The 27,315-nt window shown below is 37.6% G+C and overlaps 1 protein-coding gene across 2 annotated transcripts; it reads right to left on the bottom strand.

Moving 5' to 3' along the window:
* On the bottom strand, positions 1-26,883 carry LOC149065457 (synaptic vesicle glycoprotein 2B-like). Of its 2 annotated transcripts, none has more exons than XM_089253845.1 (12): positions 26,555-26,883; positions 9,165-9,393; positions 8,689-8,836; positions 6,286-6,466; positions 5,985-6,136; positions 5,716-5,873; positions 5,357-5,533; positions 5,149-5,237; positions 4,767-5,058; positions 4,259-4,469; positions 3,328-3,487; positions 1-3,022 (listed from the first exon to the last, which is right to left on the bottom strand). In XM_089253845.1, the coding sequence occupies exons 2-12, from the start codon at positions 9,348-9,350 to the stop codon at positions 2,842-2,844; spliced, it is 1,935 nt and encodes a 644-aa protein (XP_089109971.1). In that variant the 5' UTR covers positions 9,351-9,393; positions 26,555-26,883; the 3' UTR covers positions 1-2,841. The 2 variants fall into 2 exon arrangements, with proteins under 2 accessions (XP_089109971.1, XP_089109972.1); XM_089253846.1 differs by lacking the exon at positions 26,555-26,883 and adding an exon at positions 25,285-25,369 and having other exon boundaries at positions 2,751-3,022.
* Positions 26,884-27,315: the final 432 nt, after the last annotated feature.

Below are 27,315 nucleotides of genomic sequence, written 5' to 3'. Positions count from 1 at the left end.
CATGTAGTTTTTATTCATTTCAATGTACAAACAACAAAACAAATCATTCATACAATTAGTCATTAATGATTAACTGAACGAATGAATACTTATCTCTTTTCATGGCGACACAATCAATCATACAATGTCTCACAGAAACATATCATATAACAACATCTATTAGCTACTATAATGTTGATGCTACAGTCAACATCGATTTTAAGTGACTTTTTTGTTTTTTTATCCTAAACTATCACACAACATTAACAACTTTCGGCACACAGCACATTTTTTATGCAGAAAATATACGTTTACTACTTGTTGTATCTACTTGATTTTGTTTTTTGAAGCAAAAAAAAAGCTCTTATAGGGAATAAATAGGCGTAGCAAAAAATATATCTCAGCATCAAGAAAACATTTGTCTTTGAATAAAATAAGAGTTTCAGTTTTTTTAGCTGAGATTCTTCAAATATTTTGGTTTCATACAAAGATTTCTGACGGGAAATGTACCTACACAAACACTTCAGCCTGAATGCAAAATAAAACAAATTTTATGGATACAGTATTATCACATTCACTTTAAAACGGAGAAAAAGCATTAAGCGTTAAGCTAGCCTTAGCCCACACCTATAAGAAATAGAGGAGTGTCCATGGTTTGGACGGAGAATTTAGTTGTGGCTTATCCTTTATTTTGGTTTAAGGACTAAAAAATGCTATCGTTTGACTACATGACCATGGCCGAAATGATTGGCGCCTTTTATATTAATTTCAAGTTGAATTCGAATCTTGGCAAAATTTCAATTTTGAACATCTTCCAGTATAATTGATTGCCTATCTAATATAATGGTGGATTTCTAGGTGTTTAAAACTTGTATAAATTTACATCTATGTAAGAATCCCAATTTAGGACCTTTCTATCAATCAGAAGACTAATAACCAGTTGATAAGTTTAAAGTCTTGTTACAATCAACGAAATTTCTCTTATACCAGGCCAAAAAATAAGCCAATAGGCCAAAAAATAAAGTTTCTATCAAGTGCGAGTAGTAGGAAATTTGAGGCTGTGTGCAAGGTGCAGGCTGGAGCCAATATCCCGCTACTGAAGCACATTATTACACTCATCCGTGTTCTTTTACTCCAATGTTATGGATACAACCAAATTAATTATAATGATAGAATAATTTCGACTCTAATTTATATTCGTGGTTTCATCAGATATGCCTTTGAAACATAGTATTAAAACGACTGCGTTCAGAATAAGATAATAGAAAGGTTTCAATTTTAGTTTTTAAGCAGACCCTGGTAAAAACTATATCTATAGCCTTTTTGTCATGAATGGTGAAAGTAGAGACAGCATTTAAGATGACTTTATAACGAATACAATCAAACGTTTTGATGTGATTTCTCTTTTGAACAACGGTAAGGCCTGGTTTACCTAAACAACACTACACTTCTCATCGAGAAGATTGGTGTATCTGATATATTCTCCTTTATATACATATCACAGTCACGGCCACAACAATTTCGACTCATAATTTCATCTATGAAATCAAAGATAATTGAGCAATTCTACACACAGTGAAATAAATATGGACTATAATGCTGTAACAATACCCACAATTGCTTACTTCCGATGAAATACGAAGGAAACTTAATGAACAAAAGGTAAAATCGAATCGTGTTTGTCTTTACACTACTACCACTACCAGTAAGAATTTAGATATTCTGCTCTAGTGTGTATGTATAAATATAATAAGGATTCTAATTTCCAGTATTAAATGTCGACAGTAAATGATAAGTTTTCAGGTGAGGAATAATTTTTGGACTTTTACTGTCTATGTGTGTGTCACTTTTTGTCAAAATTCAAGTCCACAATATGTAGAATTATCGGTTGTTTTATACCGTTTTTTTGTAATCTCGACACAACCCATAGCACATATTTCTGTAATTGCTATTATTCAAAATCGTTAAAAATTCGATCCGGGGTGTCATGACCCACCTTGATGACATTACTAATTGCTCTAAAATTTTATACTTATATAGACTTCAATGAAGAGCTTAATCGAGCTTAACGTGTCACAGGGCAGTCGATAGTCAGTTGAAATACAACTAGCTCATGAGAAAATGTAAAATTGGCTATAATTTATTTGAATGATATTATATTGTTCAAAACTAGTTTTTGCAGTATTCATCAGTTTATTCAAGTATAATTCAATTCTCAGTCCCGCTGTACGTGGTATTACAGCTAACTAGCTGTACAATTTGATAATATGAAGATATGAAACATTTTTTGTACGCACATTTCTTGCTTTTTCAACACTAAAATATTTACATTCATGAAAGTTTTAATCAAGATATTTACTTAAATTTAAATAGATGTTACCTTCAATCGATATGGAAAGGCATTCTCCTCTTAAGGAAAGAAATAAATTAGCCTTCTTTAAAATAATTCTTTGAAAAATTCAGAAAAGGAATGTAAGACAATGATGCTTTCGAACCTCACATTTTCACATAAAATGATTTGGGAAGGGCATCAAAAGCTCTAACGCAGATAAATGTTTCAAGCATCTGTGCTGGGATTAAAAGTTCACGATAAAATAATAATAATATGTTTTCACGTACAAACATGGAAGAATGAAGCTTATAAAGTCCCATTCAATCAGATTTGTTGCCACCTCTTCATCAGAAAATGCGACGAGAGCATTTCTATATACACATGTATATATATAGAATAGACATAAATATATATACCTCATTTTCTCTTCGGCAAAACCAAAGATCAAGGAAGTAATGACGGTTTCGAGAGCTCTTTTTTGGCTCTAATTTTTCTTTTTGTTTACACAATATCACTGACAAACATTCTTCTCACATGAGGGCATCTTTTGTTTCATTCAACTTAAAAGTGAAGATGCTCCCAATCAACAGGACGGCAGCTGTCGTGAGGACGGGTAAAGTGCGGCTAATGTTGATGAAGCGAGCGAAGGTTAGGTTGCCGAAGACAGCCGCCAATCGACTTATAGCACTTAGAAATCCATAACCAGTGCTCCTAAAACAAATATATATATATATATATATATAAATGAACAAATTAATTAAAGTGCAAGGTAATGAATTCGAGCAAAGGAGCCCTCAGAAACTATTGTGATACGCACAATAATGTAACTAGATAGTACCATGGAAACGGCGATGAACAGTGACACAATGTATTGCTCCTCTGTCACTAAAATTGCAACGACGGTGCAGATATTTGAATCTTCTTATATAATAATACAGCAAGATATTAGAACTTCAAAAATTGACAGATTTATGTAATTAATAAAATAAGCATGTACATGAACAAAAGCACAATACCTTAGTGTTGTGGGATACGATTCAGTGGTAATTATATCAACCGCATTCCAACCAGATATAGAGATGAAGTTGAAAAGAGCTTCAAACGTTATCACTGATGTTTCATCATTAAGGAACCAGATAAAAAGCGCACTAACACTCGTCAGAAGAAGTGAGGATCCTGTAAAAAAATATTAAGAAAGTTATTGGTATGGGAGCCATAGGCGGAGATACGGGACGGGACGGGGGACGGGGGGGGGCCCAGCGTCAAAAGTGGAGTGGGCAGATCTGATGTATATGTGTATATATGAATTGACATCATCATCATCGTGCCCCCCCCCCAGACTTCCAATCTCCGCCTATGATGGGAGCCACATACATTTCAACATGATATATTTTTAAACAGTAATAATCTGACACTTAAAATGAGCTTCTTCGAGTTTTCCTGATGCCAACTTTATTTAGATCTGCGATCACTCCCTATAACTTTACATTTTTCGAGAACTAATTGTCAACAAACTTGCAATTGATATCACCAGTTCGGAGAAAACAATCGGTGACATTGTATTGGTCCCATATAAGACACAGTGATTTTAACATTTCAGTGTACATTGACAATGTACAAAATATATTACAGGTAGCATCGCCTTATTGTTTTTCTATGGGTGAAAAATTGGTTACTATCCTCGAGCGATTGTTATATATATATAAACTACGTACCTATCTGTAAAATGTAGTACAGATAGGTACTACAGTCAAAGACTACAAAGTGTATGATATGCAGGAGCGGAACTAGAGCAACACACAAGAGCTTTCTTCGCAGATCTATCGATATTTTTCCTTCTAATATTTTCAATATTGTAACATAAGTATATTAATAAAGTGGCTATTCTGAGAAAGACGATTTTTGAAATAATATCTAGATAGTAAGGAGAAGAAGAATATTTCGTACCTAGAATGCGTACACGTCCAAAAATATCAAGCGCAAATGAGGATAAAAGATTTCCTGGTATAATTGCCAACTGCGCAATAAGGTTCGAAAAAAATACTTTAGAAAGGTTGTTGTTGATATCGAAATCCAGTCCGCATCCGTCAATAGTAGTATAGAATGTTGAGTTTACAAAAGTGCAGCCAATGAAGCGATAGGCGTATAGATCGGTAACCTGTATGGATAGAAAAACCAAGATCGACGTTATCATACGCAAGAGAAAACTATACAAGGATTGAGCCGGTTTTGATATTACTTGTATATCCTTAGAATACAGATATACAGTGAAACCTGTGTATAACGATACTGTCTATAACGATAAACCTGCCTGTAATGATATTTTCTTTGGTCCCCGCGGAATTCTTATTCAATGGGAAATAGTGCAAATGCTCAAACTCTATTTTTTCTAGGTCCCTACGGTATCGTTATAGACAAGATTCACTGTATGTAACGATTGCTTAAGGCATATTACCGAAAATTTAACGCCTTGAAAAGTGGAATCTATGAAAAAAGTCCTCGAGGATCGTATCTTGTGGAAAGTCGAATTTACAAAAGTGCAGTGATCGAATACGATATGGTTTAGTAGCAACTCTTCGAAAGATACTTGGCTGAAGGCCACTCTCTCATAATGGATGTTTTCCAAGCGGTTATTGAAATGTTCGTGGCTGATATTTTTGTTGCTTATTATAGTGGTTTTCATGTCGTAGTTTTCTTCTTCAAGCTTGCGAATGTATTCCGGAAACCATATTGACATACCATAAAACCTAGAATGAAAAGTTTATTTCGTCATGCCATCTATAGGAAAAGTTGATTGCATCAAATATTAAAATGCAAACTTATCTAATGAAGCGTACCCAAATGATGTAGTGATCCACACCACTAAAAGAATCAGAGTAGTTTTCATGTAAGGAGGCCACAAAATCTGAGCGAAAGAATTCCAGAACTGATAACGAAAACAAACATTTCAGTGATTTAAGATAGACAGAAATGTGTATGATACTCTGTACTATATGATGTACTAAGGGGGGGGGGGGTAGAGGAGACAAAACTATTAATCCTCACTGTTTCCAGACTTTCGAGAATATCTTCTACGAATCCACTACCAGTTGTATGTTCATTTGCTGATTTTGATCTTCCTGAAGGTAACTCCAGTTCGGAAAGTTGATAATTGGCGTCCGTTCGCTGATTAACTTTAAACATCTTCTGGTAGACACACATTGCTTCAACGTCTCTACCACACTGAAAATATATTAAATGCTCAATCGAAAAATTGAGAGAGTTATGAGATTGCATTATGAGAGAGGTCGCAAACCTATGATTACATCTTATCTGCAAATCATCTTACATTGTTTTGATATTTCCAAATTTAGGTAAATATGTTGCATCGTAATTTCGAAATCGGGTATGTGACGTTTACTCACTTCTAGAAGAAAACGAGGACTTTCAGGTACGAAGCATAGGCCTATCATTGACAGTACTGCCGGAATAGAGCATACCAGCAGAAAAATTCGCCAACGACTCAAACTTTTATCGGGTGTTTCTATGGTCAATGGTGGCAGGTCCATGTAGGAAACTTCAACTACAGAGAGAGAGAGTTGCGATAATCCATTTTTTGAATGAGTTCTTCAGAAACGTATAACATTTGGGGGGGGGAAACCCCCCATAAAAATGTAATTGGCACTGTACTTACCATCAGTGGGAATGATACACCAAGCCATCAACGCCGCGAATACTCCTCCAAAAGCCCAAAACATAAGAAGATAGCTGAGATGTCTACCTCTCTTCTTCTTCATGAGAAATTCAGCGTAATACGTGAACACTATCGGTAATGATCCACCAATCCTAATAATATTTTAAATATTTTAGTGAACACTGAATAGTTTAGTAATTATTCAACAAATTTTTTTATAAAGGATTAAATTATTAAAGGAATGAAAAAAATATATATATATCACTTCATTATACACGCAGTACCATTAAAACCCACTCACCCAATACCACTGCAGAGTCTAGTTAGAAGCAGAAGTCCAAAAAATGGCATAAACGCTGTAGCTACAGAGAAGCAAGCGTTGGTGGCCAAAGCAGTCAAAAGAGTGCGCCTTCGACCCAATCTATCAGCTAAAGTTCCCCAAACTAGACCACCAATCATCATGCCCAGAAAAGAGATTCCAGCTATTTTAAGGAGAAATAATTGTCGCACTTTTACATTTTTTTTCATGTGTCACATCATACTAGAAAACACAAAATAAACATTCAACGAAGCTGTAAAATTAAGTCTTGAAGTTGAAAATTACATTTCTCTCTAGAGATTCTAAAACTGTGGACTGTTAATTTTGAATGTTTTCTATACAGGTAATTCAGCACAAATCCACTGGTTGTCAAGTAAAATGTCTGTACACGTGCATACTTGTACACAATTTGTACTCTGTGGTCATTACCTAAGTTCGCATTTATGATACATGTGGAAATATACACCCAGCGGCCAAAAAATTAGGAACACCCTGCTACTTACCACTAATATGGTGGGAGAACTCCTCTGGATTTGATAACAGCAGATATTCTTCTAGGCATGGACTCTACAAGTTGCTGAAATCATTGAGGAGGAATATTAATTAGAACATGCTAACGAAGTGGCAGCTGTTAATTCCCTCAGATTAGAAGGTGGTGTTTCGGAGCTTCTAGACCTTTTAACCCCGTCCCACAAATGCTCAATTGGGCTGAGATCGGGTGGCTTAGGGGGCCATTGAAGCAAATGAAACTCCGAATCATGTTGCTCAAACCAATCTGAGATAATTCCAGCCCCGTGGGAGAGTGCATTGTCCTGCTGGAAATATATATATATATATAGCCATCATCATCAGGAAACAACATGGCCATAAACGGGTGCCCGTGGACAGCAACGATGTGGAAGTAGACGCTGGCATTGATGGATGTTTCCAATGGATATAGGGGACCTTTCTTTCTCTCTTTCAAACCCAGCAAAACTCAGGTCTATCACCATGGGAAATTTACTAGAGAGTGAGTTGTGCTGGAAGTGTGAGTGTGCGTACCCAACGGTCTGAGTGCATATCTAGTGTTGTGTCAGATTTTGCAGTGCTGCCACCTATACTTCAGAAGTGAAGTGAGTGAAGTGTAATGATTGAATACTTGTACCGTTTGTAGGCCTGTTGCTGTCTGTGGCGAGACCATCTGCACCTCAAAAGTTGGGAACCACAGATAACCAACTTCAGCCGACCACCACTGTGGCGGAAATAAGGGACCAGAAAAATGCTCCCCAGACAGTGATTCCGCCGCCAACCGCTTGAACAGTTGTCATGGGGCATGATGGATCCATGGCTTTGTGTTGCTTGTGCCACATACGGATCCTGCCATCAACATAATGGAGAAGAAACCTTGACTCGTCAGACCAGTCAACCTTCTTCCATTCATCAATTGTCCAATTTCGACGTCCAAAAGCCGGTTTCTTCTGTTCTGCAGCAAAATCGAATGAACTCTCTTGTTGGTCACCGGCTATTAAAACGAATTCGTTTTAAGATCCGTCTTCTAGAGCGTACGGATATGCTTTGCACTGTTTTTGAGTTGTATTGCGCTGCAATTTGTTGCGTTGTAGCTCTTCTGTTGCTGCACACAATACGTGTCAGTCTCCTGGCACCTCTTTCGTGCACAAGCGATTTCCGCCCACTATTCCACTTTCGGCTCGAAGACGCCCACAATCATGCCGCGTTCATAGTCACTCAAATCTCTCGTTTTCCCTATGAACATATCAAATGCAACGTTAACTGGTGCTTCTGACCAGGAAAAAGCTTTTTATCCGCAAATCCGGTTTATTACGTCAGCGCACGTGCTGCACGGACGAGTCGAAGTTTGAATGAGAGGTGTTCGTAATTTTTTGGCCACTGATTGTACATTGCTGTTTTAAGAACTGGAAGCTTTTATGAAAAGTGGCACAAACAAATGTGTTAAAATATGTCTTTTTGGACAGGGGTGTGAAGACGCTGTGCACTAATGGATCCGTAATATCCTCTCTGTGGTTAATAAAGCATATTAAGCTCTCCCCAGCTTATCCCAAGCTGAGTCGGGCAAGCGTGATTTGTCATTCTCGCTCTTTACTCGGGTGTATAGAAATTAAACAGATGGTAGCCGCGCTGCACATTAGCCATGCATGTTGATTGTGCTATTATGTTTGAAAAATTTCTGGCCATACAAAGGGAGCAATAAAGAAGACGACATTTTTAGATAATAAAGCCCGGGAAAAATTGAGCATGTAGGGATTTAACCTCACAGTTGTGCAGTAGGCTAATCTTTGCGCATACTGGATCTAGTAATCATACCTGCATTTAAAAAAAATATTCGAAACATTGAAATTTGTTGAATTCGATTAATTATTTACTTACCCAACCATCCTTTACGTGATTCACTCATGCATAATTCACGCTCAGCGCTAGGCATAACATAAGCGACCACAAATAGTTCTATGGCATCAGCAGCCAGTCCAAAACCAAGCACGAAGAATATAAGTATCTGAAACCAACCAAAGCCAGCCTAAAAAGAAACATTTTAGACTTCAGTAAGAGATTTAGTTTTCGTTATATTTTAGTCCAATAAAACGTTTGGAATCAAAATATTCAGTAAAATAATAAAATATGTTAGAGATGGGCTATTATAACGACACGGCCAGTGGCGTCGGAGCAGGGGGTGCTGTGGGTGCTCGAGCACCCACGGAAGTTTGTAGAACGGGTCCGAGCACCCACAGAATTGATTCAAAAATCGAAATTTCCTACATGAATCTCAAGACGGGCACCCACAGGTTCGAAACACTTCCGACGCCCCTGGACACGGCCATAAAATTTTTGGAGTGGTTTAGCTTCACCTGAGCAAGAGCATCTTCATGGAATTGAGACAACAAGGACACGTCTGTTTCAACGTAATCCATTTCTTTCGGGAGGTCATCGGCTGTTTCATCTCTTTGATCATAGCCACCTTCTTCGGTATACGACGTCACCTCTCGGTTCACTAGAGATTCGCTCTCTGACTCGAGTCGTCCACTTCTCGGCATTTCGTGTAAAAGATAGCAATCGCTATTTTTCAATTATTTTTACCTGAAAATATACATAAAAAATAAATCATCAATCTAGTCACACAATCTAGTAATATATTTCAGGTAAATATGGAAAACTTTTCACAAAGAACTGGACAACAAATTGCAATGATATTTCTTCTGTACGGAGGTTTTTGACAGCTGGCTGATGCGAAGATGAATTTAGGAAAGAGAGAAAATTCAACTGTCCTTGCGGGTAATCGAACCTCCGTCCTCTTACTTGCCGGTTAAGCCTACACCATCTGTAGCAGAAGGCCTCCGCGTAAAGCTCGTGACGTCACTGAAGAAGGTCATCTCACCTATAGACATTGGATATACTGAAAAAAAGGGCAAAGATGGCGCATGCGTCTCGGCCTGCTATATCCAATATCTATAGGTAAAATGATCTTGTTCAGTGACGTCACGAGCTTCGCGCGCAAGCCATCTGCTATAGATGGTGTTGGTTGAGCGCCTTAGACCAGTGGTTCTCAACCTTTGGAAGTCCGTGGCCCTGTTTCATTTGATTTTGTCAGTGGAAGGCCTGTTCAAGCACACAACTAACGGGAAATGAATGGGGGGAAAAGAAACGAACATACACTCGCTGCCCGTAATGAATGATGTCACTGACCGGCGGTTGAGAAACACTGTCCTAGAAAACTAAAGGCGATGATTTCCCGCAAGGGCAATTGAATTTTGTTTCTTTTCTAAATTCATATTCGCATAAGCCAGCTGTTGAAAACCTTCGCATGGATAGTGGAGAGAGACATCATCCGTGGATATTTCTCCTGAACTTGTTAAGAATATATAGGGTGTCCTGTAAGTGCTAATGTCGCCTTTATCTCATCAACCACCTATTATAGAGATATGATTCGAATTTAAGAAATGCTCAAAAGCGTTCAAAACTTACCCTGTAACAGTTTTAAGAGAGAGAAACTGTGTCACAATAAAAAAAAACTAAGTTTATGTACGGCCCCTTTGTCCTCTAACTTCCAATTAGAAAGTTGTTTCCCTGTCTTTTCTGAGCCCAAAAAGAAAATCAAATGCTTTTAACTGCAATATTCACTGAGATATTTTAATTTGAAATTCAAAAAAAGTTGAAAAATAACAACAAAAACTAAAGGACAACGCTCCCTTCCCTCATTATTTGCAGTTAAAAACATAGGATCTCTTTCGGTGGACTCAGAAAAGACAGAGCAATAATTTTCTAATTAGAAAAGTTAGTGAACTGAGGGACCGTATAAAAATGTATATATTTAATTCTGTGACACTTTATTTTCACTCTCAAAACTGGTGCAGAGTAATTTTTCAACACATTTTGAGCATTTTTTAAATTGAACCCATACCTCTACGACTTTAACGGCCGTATTCACCGACACAGTTTAAACTTAAACTACAATCGCAAGTGAAAGGAGGTGATATCAAAACGGATTGGTTAAATTCAGGATTTTAACCAATCCGTGTCGATCTCTAAACCTTTAACCTGCGATTGTAGTTTAAACTGCTTCGGTGAATACGGCCGTAAAACCATTGGTTGATGAATAAAGGCCGCATTAGCACTTACAGGACACCCTGTATAATAATTAATTGCATTACACATTTTATGTAAAATTTTCAACACATTTAATGCGTCTATATACCAAACTAAAATCATTATCACTGAATAAAACCGAGTAACGTAGAGATTATCGTAACCTGAGTATAGGTCTAGTTCAAAATAATATCAGAACTGCAGGTTTATGAGACATGGAATGAAAGACACCGAATGCAAGTGAAGATACACTTGGCATCTCTTATCATCCCATATATTCTGAGTAATATATGGACCCACTCCAGTTTTTTTGTACCATTACTGACAGCATCGACGAATAAGAAGAATCGCATCGCAACAGAAACTCTGACTCTTTGCTAGAAATAACTAATGATACTGCAATCGACATGAATATGGTTGGTAACAGGACATCTTTGTTTGATTATCCTACTATCGTCAAATGATAGCAGTAGTGGTTATCGATTAATAAATGATACACAAATAATTATCCATCCGCACACAACTCTAGTCCATCATCAAAGGGCAATTTCCTACCGTTTTCTGTCGTGTCGGAATGGTGGCGTCTTGTGCTATGGGTGACGAGTGCGATTTTGTGCTGCCATCTATTTCTTAAATAGCTGGTCAGTGGATGTAATGTTAAGTAAATGCATTTGTGTAATGCTGTGGGTTTGCCAGATTGACACTGGCGGTGAGATTCTCTTCCCCAGAATAGTTTGATACATATTTTTCCGTATAAAAACACTTAAAAATATACTTTTAAACACTTAAAAGCATAAATAGGTACATAAATCAATATCTCCAGATCGCCGCGACGCCCCTGACAAAGATTGGTGACGCCCCTAGGAGCTGTGAAGCACACTTTGAGAAACACTGCTCTAGCCCCTCAACGTAAGTCGTATCCCGTTCCCTTTCAGACCCGAGCATTCATTTTTTTCGAAATTTTTTGGATTTTTTGCATTTTTGATACTAAAAAAATTACATGAAAAACATAAATGTCTCAGCTAATATTTTTTTTTTCAAAATTAATTTTTTTTTTGTGAAGAAAGGATCCACTTGGTTCAATTCTTTTCCAACCGAGATGATGCAAGGTATATTCATCTTCACATAAATTTTTTTTCCAGAATTTTATGTAATAAATCACACTTTTCCAGTAGACACATCTTAAAAGCCTCCCGAAAATTCAACTTTAAATGCTGCCCTCTGATGAAAGCCTCCAAAATTCATATTCACCATATTTCTAACTCAAACCTACACAATCCTTCAAGTCAGGGCTTAACTCCCTCAGGTAAAAAGAAAAAAATTCTACAGTGAGAAAAAGCAACCCACACATTTGTGGCACCAGAGTCTGAAAGGAATATGGAAGAAATACATTCGCGTTCTCTCCCTTCTCGGAAATTCTTCATTGATAACCTTGTAAACGAAAGTTGTTTTTTTCCCCTATATCTCAGCTATAATTTTTTTTATTCCCTCCTTCGCTACGGTTTGACGAGTAAAAAAAAGTATTGCTCACGTAGGGAAAAGGGTGACTGAGAGAAGGAGGAAGAGTGGAAAAACTGTTCTCATAAAATCTTTTTTCCCTTTTATTTCCTGTATGTTGACAAAATCACTTTTCGAGGTTTATCTCTGCTAGTTCAACTGGACGGTGTCCAAACTTGTTGCCAAAAGCCAGTATTTAAAGTGGTTAAGGGGAAAGATGGCTCTCATTCGTACTTTGAAATTGAGATATCATGAAAAATCCCCTTCAGGTCAACTCTCTCGGACCGAAAACTGGACCCGGCATGACGATAAGCCCACGAGTTCACAATGGCCAGGTGTCAATCTCAATAATATCCTTAAGATGATGTAATTTTTGTCTTGTACCTGATGGTGGTAGTATATTTTAGTTCACTGCGAAATTCAATCAACTATGGAAAAAACGAGGTTGGTGTTGAAATATTCCAATTTACTCTGGAGCCATTCTCAATTCAGAATATTTAATATTTTCATAAAGGGTGAATGATCATTGAAAGCCCCCCCGCCCCGTCATCAAAATGCGAATCCCCTCGATGCTGACGTAATACAGTAGAATCCGGACTATTCGGCCTAATGTGGCGAAAGCGCGTTCCGGATAACAGAAAAGCCGGATAGGTCGGAATTTTATAAATGCTCACTTCCTACCCACACCACACCATCAAAAACATCATTTTAATACTAAAAACCGCTCCTATTCATATTTTATGACCTCTTGGTACAGGTCAGTACTTTATATATAAATGTTATGTTCTTGGTAAATAAATGTATACATAATGTGAATGCTTGTTATGTACTCTACTGTACGTTTTAAAACTTTATTACAGGAAAAGGAAGTCCAGGAATATAAATATTGCTATGAAAATTATGTAAATAGTCCTCATTTATCATTTATTATGTCATTTTTCGCCTGCAAATAGTCATTGTCTTATGTAAAAATTAAAATTAACGCATTCCTTTGTAAATATCGCCAAATTGGCATCAAACTTAGTGAAGTTTGGGGACAGCTCCGATGATTTGACGAAGCTAAGAGACTTGGCCGGATAATACGGAGGCCGGATAGTCGCGACCCGAGTAGTTCAGTTTCTTCTGTACTTGAATGACCCCTTTGACATGACAAGAGCCGAAGACAGAATGAGGTGAGAAGGAAAACAAAATATTTTCCTGTTTCCTGACAGGTTGCAGCTCACCAATCTTGTCAATATCACGCCAACAAGTGGGCTAAAATACAGTTTTATCATCTTGTATGAAATTCTCGAACCTACAGAGTGTCAAGACATGCAAACGGTCATTTTAATTTGCGAAAGACTTACATTAAATCTTTTTTTAATTGAAAAGCCGTCGAAGTCAAGCGGTGGAGTCTACAATAAATAAAGAATCACTTTTATTGGCAACTTCTATTATAATGTTGCATCAGAATCTTGGCTTTAGATTGGCATCACGCCAATCTAAAGCTATTCATTTTCACTAATACAAACTTTCGGAGTTTCCTTTTTCCAACAGGATATCCGTATATGCGAGTGTCAAAGCGATGCCAGATATTGGTCTAACCCAGTGTTTCCCAAAGTGGGCAATATCGCCCTCCCTGGTGGGTGAAGGAACTGTATAGGGGGTGATATAAGCTAGGAGGATAACATAGAATCATATTGGTTCACTTGAGTCGGGGGGGGGGGCGATGACAGAAAAAATTTCTGAAGAAGGGGCGATAGAACAAAAAGTTTGCTAAACTATGATCGAACCCTTGTATTGTTATTAGAAATAACATACAGTACTACACTCTACGTACCATTTGCATAAGAAAGAAATTTCTTATAAATAAAACTGCACGATCACTGGTGGGCATTTATATTAAATTGTGAGGATACGAAATCGTGAGAAACTTTGAAATGAAGTAAAGAAACGCTTATACAGTACCGTAACGCAATAAAGCGAACACTAAAACTAATTTAAATTCTTTAGGGAATTTCATCGCCGACAGTTTTGAAGATAAATTCAATTCCACCAGAGAGAGAAAAATCTGCTGCGAAAACATCTTCGATGGTGGATTGTATTCAAAAAGAAAATAAAACAACAAGAAATGACGTTTTTTTATGCGATTGGAAAATCATAGAATGTCTTCGAGATTCCATGAAATCCTTAGAAAATTGAATTTGAAAAAATTGAGGTCTTCTTTTTTACCCCAGTAATTCAAAATAAAAACTACTGGATTATCCAAATATTTATTCACCTCAGCATCCTGGATGACCCGATTTCAGTAGCGTCGGAGCCGGAGGTGCTCGGTCCCCCACAGTTTGTAGAACGGGTCTGAGCACCTACAGAATTGATTGAGAAAAATCGAAATTTCTCCTACATGAAACTTAAGATGAGCACCCACAGGTTCGATACACTTCCGACGCCCCTGCCCGAGATTTCGATCTTTCCAATAGTATAATGCTACTTGTATGGTTTGGTGTGATAACTACAATACAAACCGCCTTTAACGTTTAAAATTCCAATAGATCACTAATGCTGACTATACAGGGTGTCCTATATAGTACGAATAGACGGATAACAGAAATCTCTTAATACATATGTACAGTAATGTGATTTCACTTCAGGCTTGGGACAAAAATGAAAACAAAATCCTTTAAAAGTGATTCAAGAAAGTTTGAATCGGGATCCATATCTCAAGAGTCCTTGGCTGTTGATCTAAGCGACCCGTGGTCCCGGCGATCCATAGGTTAAGAATTCCTGCAGTAGAGTAACGGCAATCAGAGGTGAACAGGACCGGGACGCGTAATTACAATCCCTACTTTCTTAGTAACACAGGAAGCATTAGCACGCCGGTGAATGGTTACTGCGAGCAAAAAAGCTACCAAGACGTCACGAGAGGCGGGGTTTTGGGTGAAACCGAATTTCAAAGTTCATTAACGAAAAATGAAAGCATTTTTTATTGAATCAGTAAATGTGATACCTGGACGCAGCTCCGTTGGGCGCTCGCTTCGCGAGCCGTCATTATTGTCTTCTCGATGCACGTGAATTTGATTGAATCAGAAACAAAAATGAAAACATTTTTTAGTAAATCAATAAAGAAATTCGGATGGGTTTCAGAGAGAATCAAACACAACCTTTATCTTTCCAATTACGTGAGTCACGTGCGTGAGTCACGTACTATAACCATTGGTCCAACCGTGGATGCTGGATTCACGCACAATTAAATGTATCTATTGTTAAACGTCGCCAGCAAAAATTTCATCATGAGTGACGTAATGGTTCACCACTCATTTCGGCCAATCACGCGCTAAATTTCTACAATGTAGCTAGAAATGTAGGGATTGTTTATAAGCTACCGGAACACCCCCTCGGATTATCCGAAAAATAATAATGTAAAATGGCTTTTTGAAGGAAGGGAGAGAGAGAGAGAGAGAGAGAAGAGGGAGACCCTACTTTTTTTATGGGTAAATATACCGAGGATGACGTCACTCTCCGCTATCCATACAAAGGTTTTTAACAGCTGCCTGGCGAAGATGAATTTTTGGAAAGAGAAAATTCACCTGCCCCTGTAGGGAATCGAACCCACGTCTTTTCACTTTCCGGGTGAACCCCCTAGACCACTAGACTACAGAGGCAACCAATACCTCATTCTTTCTTTGGAGCTCGCGAGCACTCGATTCCCCGCACAGGGGCAGTTGAATATTTTCACTTTCCAAAAATATATCTTCGCATCAGCCAGCTGTTAAAAACCTCAGACTTAACAGTCTTAGGCTGGGATTACACTATAAAAGTTTGATAAAAGTCCTTTTATAAAACTTGAAAAATTCAACCAATAAGGTTGCATTCTAGAAAATGCGACCGGTGACCTTATTGGTTGTATTTTTCAAGTTTTATAAAAGGACGTTTACCAAACTTTTATAGTGTAATCCCGGCCTTAGTGCGTATCTGGTGTCGTGTTTTTGAATTTTCAGTGCCGCCATCTATGAGTGAAGTGTAATGATTGAATATTTGTACCGTTGTAGGCCTGTTGTAGGTCTCTGTGACGTGAATTTTTAACAGCAGATCGGCTCGAATTTTCGTCTCGAAGTTGGGAACCACAGAAATCGAGACAGGGCAGGGTTGGTAGGGTCTTTTATGTTCCATTAGAGCCCATCTATCACCCTCTTTCGTTTAGCAGAATAGGTCATGTTCACCCTGTATAGCCCTACTGTTAGAAAAAATTGACGGCCATTTTTCGATAGAATCGTTGTTAAAACAGCTGAGTTCTATATCATTTACTATCCTATTCCGATCATGTCCCATAAGTTCGAGGCTTGTCAGTACTAAATAGAAAAAATCCTGAAACGAATGAAGAATTCGGATGTATTTATGCCGTTCAATGAATGAAAAGATAATGGCGCGAAATAAGCATTCCTTTATTTTATTCCGCTGAGGAGGAAACATTGGGGTCCTATTGAGAATAGAAAAGTACAAATCTTCTTATATATACCAAAAAACTTTTTTTTTCAACAAACGCTTTTCCAATACGTGACAGAAATCGACAATAGCCAGAAATCGATTGGTTTGGTAAAAAGAAAGAAAGAGAGAGAGAGAGAAACTTGTGTTCATGGTTTGGGTGTCAACGCCATGTCACGCAAAGGTTAGAGACCAGAAACAGATGCTTCGAGAATATATTATTCAAATACCCTCAAAAACATTCGAATTCAACGACCATTATGACATTTCCACAAAGTTCTCTTACGAATAGCGACCATGTTTTGTCTTGTGTATGGAATTTTCTCTTGATCATCCACCATCTTGATAGATGATTATTAAACTTCTCGGATGAAGAGTAAAGAATATGTTTTATTGATTTTACATTTCGAAGAAACGCCTCTTTCTTTGTATAAAGGAGCCATTTTCTTATTGAGAGAACATGGTTGTTCTCAATTCGCATGATATGCTCGCTATTTGTATTGGATTTTGGAATATTTTCAAATGGTAGAGTATTGAAATATAGAAATATTATTTGAAATATATATCAGCTCATGTTATAGAGAGAAGTGGAGCAGGGAGACGATAGTAAATCTTATCCTTTGTGTTTAATAAGGACAAAAAGGAGAATGAACTCTCAAAATTTATCCGAAAGTGTTCTGCAATATATGTTGGTTGGTTGGGGTACAAAATATCTGTCTTCGAATCAGAAAATCGATTTTCTTTGAATTGAAACTGTACTGCCTGTAAGATTTTAGGATCTGCAAAGGAATAGGCCTACTCAATTCTATTCTAAGAATTGATTTCAGTCTTTTCATCCCTTTGCTCAATTTACTCTCGAACCGATTTTTAGAACCTGCCTGTTGGAAACTTCTGCGCTTCCGTGTTTCTCAGTAGGATGTCTCTCTTAGATTGGATGGAGTAGTTCTGGCAAAAACAGGATGATTCTAAGAAGCAACATGAAACTCCACCTGAAAAGAAAAGTACTCGATCTAAGTGCGCTACCGTTACTGCCTTATGGGGGCAGAAACGTAGACACCCATGAATCAAAACAATACAAAGAATGCAGACGGCTCAAATGGACATGGAAAAATGAAATAAGATGCTAGTTTCTTGCTTCAGTTCCTTTGAAATAAGATGATAGGCATTTGCCAGAACAGACAAAAAGCAAATCACATGGATAAGAAGCAAATCAAAGGAATGCCATCGAAAGAATCAAACGTTTGAAATAGAGAAGATGGGCTGGACACGTCGTTAGAGAGGGCAGGACAACCGATCGATCACAAATATTCTGAATTGGTATATCCCCGGAATGGTAAACGCCCTAGAAGGTAACTATAAACAAAATAGAACGATGGCATCAGAAAGCAGGCTGGAGTTAACTGAGTGAGAAAGGCATCAGACATAGGGAAATGGAAAATTTAAGAGGAGAAACTACATCCAGCAGTAGACTAAAAATGATCGATGATGATGTTTCTTAACTATCGTAATTGAAATAGCAGTCCTGCTTTCTGCTTTACGAAGTTTCACTCATATCTATGAATTTTGTAGATATGATTGCGTGTGTTTCATATAATCATCAGTTTCATATATATAGGCCGTTTCAAAAACTTTTTTTACTACTTTTGAAGTCAACGAGGAATGAACTCTGACCGGGACGTCTCTTCCCTCATACGATTACCTGATCTTCATCTTAGTGCCGGCATCCTGTATAATCTCAAAGCAGAGAAAGTTTGCAGGTTTAGGAAAGGACCATTTAAGGTACGGGTCTTCAACGTTTTGCATCCGAAGGCCACATGAATAGATTCGTGGAGTTAACGTGGGCCACATTCAATGGGAGGGGTGAATCACTGGAGTTGGGCACCCGCCTCCTCCCTCTCTTCCTGACCCATGCGATGAAAATATTATGGTTGTTATAAAATTAGTGAATTTATTTTGCAAAAAAATAAGTATAGTCTATATATAAATAAATTATAATGATCTATGTGCATGTGTGGTGTAGCAGTAGTAGGTAGGGCCTCCAAAAAATGGCTCGGGGATCCATGATGTTCTTAAGTCAGCCACCTCGTTGGGCAATTTGCCTGTTGTGGCGTTGTATTTGTATTGTATTGTATTATTCTGCGCACGCTCGAAGACAGCACTTCCAACTAACATCAAGTTTAACTGAGGGCGATAAAAATATTTAATTAAGCATTAAAACCAGTAGGAAGTGGACTCTATACGACTCTACATTACTTAAAATTGTGCTATTCCACAAGCTTACAGAAACTTTTGTGCGTATGATAGAATTCCTAAAGTTTTAGCAAGTCTTATGATTTAAATACATTTGATTTAAATATGTCATCAATGACATATATACACTATACATGTACTCACTGAGAATGCATGCAAAAAAAAGGAAATTATTACGCAAATAATAATGAAATCCTGTCCAGGACGGCAAGTTGCCAAATTCCTGTAAGCCCAAGGTCATCGATTTTTTCAGCCATTCCTTTCAGAGAAAAAAAAAAGCTGAATTTCTCCAAGAACGAGGTCATTATCGACGCTCAATATCAAGGCAAGTATATTAAAGGTAAATTGTTGGAAAAGGTTACGGAAATAATATACAACCACAGTGACTATTTCCCATAATATTATGCTGTTCATTAGATGAGTCTGTGTAAGCTTGTACTGGAGCTGTAAATCAATCTCAATTTGATAATTTTTGCCACACTATGGCCTTTTAGTCACACGATGGCTAACTAACGGAATACTGAACCTAAAGTTTAGAGCTGATTCGCTTCTACAGTTTCCAAAGATAGATTAATGCAAAGTTACCAAATTAGGAAACTGAGATAGGAGGACGCCTGCGTGCGCGCTCTCCGTACGTCGAGTTTACCAAATTTTACAATAGATGCGTTACTGTAGTGACAAAAAAGACTTCTTAAGAACTTTATATATATATATCTATATAGACCACTATTTTCTATATTAGTGAATCGAAGAGATAACACTCCCCTCCCTCAAGGGCCTCTTAACGGCATCAGAGGGCCAATGGATAAAGTGATTTATTTGCTCCCCCCCCCCCTCAACCTTGCCAGAAATACCTGCTACCCAATTTACATACGTCCAAAATTTTACCAAATCTTATGTTCATGAGGCCCTTTCTGCACTTGAGACGCCCGAGCTGAGCCCCCAACACCACCTATAGAAGAAGGTCTTCACACGAAGCTCGTGACGTCACTGAAGAAGGCCGCCTCATCTATACCCATTAGATATACAACAAAAAGGGGTTAAAGATGACTCATACGTCGGCCTGCTATATCCAATGGCTATAGATGTGACTTCTTCAGCCTTCTTCAGTGACGTCACGAGCTTCGTACAAACGCCTTTTTCTATAGGTGGTGTTGGCTGTGCCTAGGCAGGCACATACATTAAGATGGCGCTGCCCTCTCTCCGCACTTCAGTACACGGCTGAAGTGCGGAGTTCTTCGCGTAGTGAAGAACTCTGGTTCTGCGTGTAGTGAATTGTTTATTCACTAACACGTTTGTTAGTGAATAAACAATGGTGTTCTCAAAATGGATATTGTGGTTCTCTTTTTCAGAGCTGTTTTTCGGACTGTCTTTTTCATTTTATCCTGGAGCAAGCTGGGCCGTGGTAGTATAGAATCTGCCCTCTTGGAAACAATTTGTGTTCTTGTATTCTGGAACGACGAGTAGTGGAAGGGTGTGAACACGTACCGAAAACATACACATACACAAACACTCATGTTAAAGAAAAGATATGATTGTTCCAGTGAAAAAAAAATCCCCCAGAAAAAAAAAGAAAAAGATTCCAGTAACTTGAAATGGCGCTCAAGTGGCGGAGTGATAAGATGCTCGTCTTCCACTATGAAGGTTACCGCAAAGGTTCACGAGTTCGAATCCGGGCAAGAACATCAGAAACAAGTTCTTTACCTACTGAGTCTGGGCAGCACCTACTAGAGATAGAAGGCCTCGGCCGTCTGCTTGTGACGTCAGTAAGTAGTCAATTTTCCCTCAGAATATTCAGGGGAAAAAATTCTTTGCTCGTGTGAGGAAAAGAAATGATCAGGCTCAGAATTGGCGATTTCTATGCCCCACATCCAATCACTATGTGGTATTTGTGAGCCAATCAGGAAGATTCTACGCCAAAATAAGAAGAAACGAAACAGGATGCTGTGTTTCAAAATGTGGCAAACTTGCTAGGTAGTCTGAATGACGTTTATGGCAAACAGTGCAGAGGCCTTCTATCTCTAGGAGATGCTGGTCTGGGGCGACCAACGATAGATGAACTTTTCATTTCCAACCCAACTCTTCTGGTTGGAAATTGCTATATGGCGATATATGACCGGAGTTAGTGTGCGGTGAAGTAGTAACCTGAAAAGAAGGGCGAATTTTCTAAAACGTAGAAAGATGCGTGAAATGACGTCGAAAAGGAAGACATGTCTTCCTAAAGGAGAACGTCTTGTAAGCTCTGTTTTTCACGTGGAAGTGCACCAGGGTCAGGAAAGATTCTGAAAAGTAGTTAGCAACTTTTTCACAAGGCACCAGAACGCTCTGTCATGCATTAAGTCATCAACTTGGGCTACTATAATAAATGACTAAAATTAGTCGGTGTTATACGGGAAATGAAAGATATCACATATCTCTATAATTACAATATCCTCTGAAACCGATCATAATCACCCTGGGTGTTATTAAAGCTTGATTAATAATTGTGGTGATTAAACTATTGTCAAACTACAATCATATATCTTTTTATAATGAACATTACTGTAATTTTAAACTTCCATTCAATGTCTATCGCTTGAAACTTCATTAAGATTTATAATGAGTGAAATATTACGCACACTGACAGGTCATTATTTACAGTCCATAGTTTCTCGTAATTTGATTATTTCTCTAAAGCTATTCTCCATCAAGTTTTGTAATTTCAGTGGCAGCAACGTTGGTCTTTCTATCCGTTATCGCGTAATTACTGAAATAAACGGAGGGAAAAAATGTTTTTCTGACAATAAATTATGTCGTTGTTGGTGTCGTATCAATTTTGGCAGTACGATGAATATACATAAGTAAAAATAGGTTGGTTTAACCCTGTAAAAGAGAACAGTCGGATATCTAAAGTAAAGCTACAGCGGTGTTCAAAATTGCGAAGTAAAAACTACTTTTATATCGAATTTGTTGAAAAATACTTGATAGAATGTAATAAAATTTCGTATTGTTACAAAGTTATATAGCTAAAGTTATATACTTACTTTACCGCACATATCTCCAGTCATATCGCCATATGACAAATTTTTACCGATGGAGCTGGGTAGAAAGTAAAGGCGCCATCTGTAATTGGTCGCCCCAGGCTCGGTAGGTAAAGAACTTGTTTTCTATGTTCTTCCCCCGGATCTAACCAGTAGATCCTAATGGTAACTTTCATGATGGGAGACGAAAATGCTACCGCTGCACCACTCGAGCGCTGAAAGTATATTTCTCGTTCCATACCCGCAGCACTACGCTGCTTCAAACCTCGCAAACAATGGTTTTTTGACGACAAAATCACCTTAGCTACACCTCATAAACTGGTTTTTGTGCAGCTCGGAGTGGTGTAGCGCTGTGAGCATAGATCCGGCTTACACAGACAAAAGTTTCAACTGTACAACTGTGGAAGTACCTATTCGTGATCGTAATTGTTATGAGAACAGGAATGTCCAAAAACTGTCGTTGCAAGATGGCACTCGGAATGAGGCTTGAAGGATGTTGTAATCTTCTAAAGTTACACAGGGCTTTACGATCTCTGTATACCTCGGAGCATTCAGGAAATCTCTGTCTAATACATGGAATTATTTTTGCAACCATCTAACATAATGTCAGCCCAGATCACGATACCTCCCCCGTCATAGTGGTTCTTTTCCCTGATATTGAAGGGCTATCTGATCGCAGGTTTTTTCTTCAGATCAAGGTACATCATGTATTAGTGTCTAGTTTGGATGAAAACTTATCACTGAAGAGACCTGGAGCCTATCAAAATTGAGTGCAAGACTCATATTTTCGGCACCATGCTAGACTCGCCCTCTTTCGTGAGAAATTTCGGAAAAACGTATATTCATTTTTCCTGAATTTAAAACACAGTATAATTGGTTAAAAGTTGAGATGTTTGATCATAACGGCAAAAAACCATCACTTTCATAATAATTTCTTTAGTACGATTAGACACTTCTTCAATCTTCGTCTTACACGAGAGTTAGCTATCTTCCTCAAGAACACTTGGTACCTCGCTGGTCCAGAAAACATGTTTAAATCTGTCTGGACCAACAAATTCGTGGGATGAATCTTATTCCCGAACTACAAAATTACATCTTTCAAGAATGGATAAACATTCTTGAATATACTACAGGGTGGGCAAAAAGTCCGTAGAAACTTTAAAAATTCATAAAAACCGGAAAAATAACCGAAATAAAAAACGGTTTGCAGGGTTAGTATCACTAGGTCACGGGAATTTTTTCAAGACAGGGTAAAAATAACTCAAAAACAGCCGGTAGATGGCGCTGACGTACACAAGTCAAAGAAAAGATACGCAAATAACGAACAGAATATCTCCAAATAATTTATTACAGCTGTATGTGTTCCACATGACTCCCACCACAGGGGATAACACATTGCAGGCGAGTCACAAAAAATCCAGCAACGGCAGAGTGCAGCAGGTCCACATACACAGTTTACAACGGTGAACTACTTGTGGGTTAGGAACGCAAGTTCTTATAACCGTTTCATTTGCATATTTCCACCGAAGTCGCTCGTACTAGCGCCACTTATCGGCTGTTTTTTGAGGGGTTTTTCCTGTCTTAAAAAAATTCCAGTGACCTAGCGATGCTAATACTGCAAACCATTTTTTATTTCGGTTATTTTTCCGGTTTTTATGAATATTTAAAGTTTTTACGGACTTTTTGCCCACCCTGTATATCAGAACGGAAAACAGCGAAACATTAACAGTACACGACAAATATTCGAAAACATCATTTCAGCAAATTTGTCTCAAGTTAGATCCGCCTGCATTGACATATCCTCACCTTGTTGATATTCAATTGCGAAAGTTAATTGAAATGTATTCGACACTGATGCATAGATGCGTGCCACATCTCATCTGATGTACTGGTATTAATTATACGATAATTTGTTCCTTGCCTCCAAGCTAGAGACGGAATCACTTATCATCGGTTCAGTTGGCAAAGCTGAAAATATACAGCGATCGTGCTTAGTCTAGAGAAATTAATTTAAACTGCGCTCAAACTGGCCTCTGGGCATTTTTGGTTCGATAAATCAAATGAGGTCGAGTGGACCTCTCGACGAATGCCGATACTTCCAGTCTGTCTATACTTTGGGTTCTTTTATCCTCGTAATAAAGCTTTTTATTCCGAAAAACAAGAACAGAGCAGTGTATTCGCAAATAAAGTTGACCGTGACAACTATTTGACCCATCTGCATTTTATGGCAGGGTATCCAAAAATTTCCCGTAAAACAGTTTTCATTCTCATTTCTCCAGCATTGAGGCTCGAGAACGTGGCTTCGTTGGCTAAACCCTTCCACGAAAACGTTGATTTCATACCATCATTTTCGATCTTCTATAAGGAGCATTGAAAAGTCTCCTCATTTCATTAAGACGTTCCCAAAGTACCATAGCTTTCTGATGAATAGTTACTGCGATAGACAGGTCAAAACAGGAAGACTTTAATTACAGACAACCTATACATGTATATGAGAAAAGGGTCTACTAGCAGAAGTTTCTATATGCATAGAGAAGTTTTCTTGGGTGGTTTTACCCAGGTTTGTTTCATTACAAATTTGGCATTAAAAAGCGCACAGGGGAAATGAAATGCTTTCTAAAGGACTATTTTGGTTCATAGACTCTGGCAACATAAACATATATAATATGGTCTTATTTTCAAACTTCAATATTCGTCCTCTACTGACCTTCCAATATAAAAGGTAGAGAAGGCACTATTACAGATAAGGTTATACAGTGCACGATTTCCGCCCAGACAACTGCCTAAAGTTCTTGGATACGTATCCGCTAACAGAAGCGTTCTTTTGTGTCTTCTCCATACCATTAAAGTTTGATCAAATGTTTTCTAATCACCTTGCATATAACCATATTGTCTCACAGCCGTTAACTACAACATTCTTAAATTTATAGCTTACGAATCAAACATGTATTTGAACCATAAACATACTTACATGCAACCGATCCATCATGCATTCGTATTAAAATAATCGAACTATAATCGAATTATGTTACGGAAACCAGTTAATGAGATAATGAGGATTAACTAATTAGATAGGTGGTATTGAATTCGATACCAAACTTATTAATTTTAAAGACGGAATAAAAAATTCGTGACCACAATTCTCATGAATACAAACCTGTCTCTTCAAAGTAACATCCAGTGAATTTCCAAGGTTTGTTGCACCGTTTCACCAACCTGCTGGTACTACCTGCGAAGTTGCGAATCTTTGCGTATGATATCAGATAGAATAGGTATTTAGGAAATAAATACGTTTGTAGATTATGATATGCTCACGCAATTTTATATGAACGAAAATAATTTCAAAAATATATAAAAACAGTTATTAAAAATCACCTATTATTGATTGAAAATGTTCGATGGATATATGGAACGTTCCTTTACCATCGAATGGGATCGAGTCTTTGCTCATCAAGTTTCGTTTGTGATCTGGGCACGAAAATTTGCCGCTATTTTTAACGGGGCCTGGGGATGGTGCGCAGAAAGTTACAGTTACGGTACTCCTCTCTTACGTAAGCAGGAGTTTTATGGACTTTTTTTGTTGGTAACAAACTTATTCCGGAGCATTGATCGGTCCCGGAACGTTCAAAAGACTCTCAACGGAACAGAAATTAACTTCCGATACATTTCATACATTCAATTTTTTCGTACATATCTAGATAATATATAGCTTTCTTATCAAGAAAACAGAAATGTGATATCAAGTTCGACATTAACATGAGTTAATTGATATTTTCAAACATTGATAAAACATTTACATTGGTATTTTATATGACTACTTTTCAGTCACCTCGTCGGATGTATATTTTTTTGCTTTAACCTTTGGTTTTATATATGCATTCGAACATAAATGACTTATGTTATAAGACGTTAAAAATGATAGGCACGCATGCTCATCAAACTTCATCCCGCCTACGCATAGATATGCACGTGTGAAGATGGTGGTTGAGAAAAGGGTTAAAATGCCGGTAGAAAATTACTAGACAATGGAATTGAATGTTAATTAAAATAATATGGCAGTTACCGGTACCTTCAGAAGGAAACTATACCATCAAGATCTCATCTCCTATATAAAATCATAATTCCATGTTACCACATGCATATGAATTTCTGGAATTATTCTTATAGGTATACTGTGTAAAATATACATTATCTTCACGTAAATTGAAGACTTCATTTTGAGCATAAATTTAAATTTACCATCGTCTTTAAAACAGTTTACTACTTACCTGTTTGATAATTACAACGAGCATCGTCTATAGAGATTATAACAAAATCGTCATGATTTTCTTCGAGTATATAAATGCCAATATATATAAGTGCTTAAATAATATACGCATAAACTTTTAGAATAGATCACATGAATTGTAACAAAAACTTGAACTTACCTTTTTTTCTCTCTATAGAATTCGAAAATTAAAAGATCTTTTTTCAAACAAAACAAACTGACGCCATCTTGTGCGGTAAATTTAAGTAATATTATTGCAGTTCTTGGAGATTTGAATATATTATATTATAATGTAATCTCGTATTAAGTTGTTGGGGCGCGTCTAAATCTCATTATAGAGTCAAGATTCGTCTCGAGACAGTAACGTTGATAGGATAAGTAAGAGGCCGGGGGACACACCACACAGAGTAAAAGAGTGGTATTTTGGTAGTGGTGGTGAAGGTAGCAACTTGGCTCTGGTTGGCTCCTGGGTTTGGTTCCGTGGAGAATGACAAGGAGCTCTTGTGCTTTTTCCAGTTTCTCTCGCGCTCTCTCTCTCTCTCCGAACCGTTATTGATTTTGCACTTCCAGCGACACCGGGTAACGGTGGGCGCAATCAGAAGTGCGTTGTTGCAGATAAATTCGATTATAAAATTTCCTCGATTCAATTACTATGTTGGAGAAAGTCGACCGGTAACCGTAATAAACATTTTGACCCTTTAAATGTTCTTTTTTGTGTTATACCACGTGACTTGAGCTCATTAATACAATTTTCTACTTTCTAGCAATTATCAAACTTTCTCCGTGAAAAAAAATACTTTTTTACATCTGCTATTAAAAGGCAAGTTGAAAGTTGCACCTAGTAAAAAAAAAATTATGACGAAACTTTCTAGGTAAAATTTACGGTTCCATCATTTTTACACTTATCATTAAAGATCAGAA

This window comes from Pholcus phalangioides, unplaced genomic scaffold (assembly GCF_987345545.1).
Source record: "Pholcus phalangioides strain wild (caught in Gottingen) unplaced genomic scaffold, Ppha-v1.0 ptg000039l_1, whole genome shotgun sequence".
In the NCBI taxonomy this organism is placed as follows: domain Eukaryota; kingdom Metazoa; phylum Arthropoda; class Arachnida; order Araneae; family Pholcidae; genus Pholcus; species Pholcus phalangioides.
This window is presented reverse-complemented; position numbering and strand designations above follow the sequence as displayed.

What these genes read in the sequence shown, in the direction of transcription:
- LOC149065457 (XM_089253845.1), bottom strand. Translation starts at nt 9,350, where the DNA reads ATGCCGAGAAGTGGACGACTCGAGTCAGAGAGCGAATCTCTAGTGAAC. An exon ending in ATCACGTAAAGGATGGTTGG is followed by an intron (nt 6,467 to 8,688) that starts GTAAGTAAATAA and finishes TCCTTAAAATAG; the next exon opens with CTGGAATCTCTTTTCTGGGC. An exon ending in GTCCTCGTTTTCTTCTAGAA is followed by an intron (nt 5,534 to 5,715) that starts GTGAGTAAACGT and finishes ATATATTTTCAG; the next exon opens with TGTGGTAGAGACGTTGAAGC.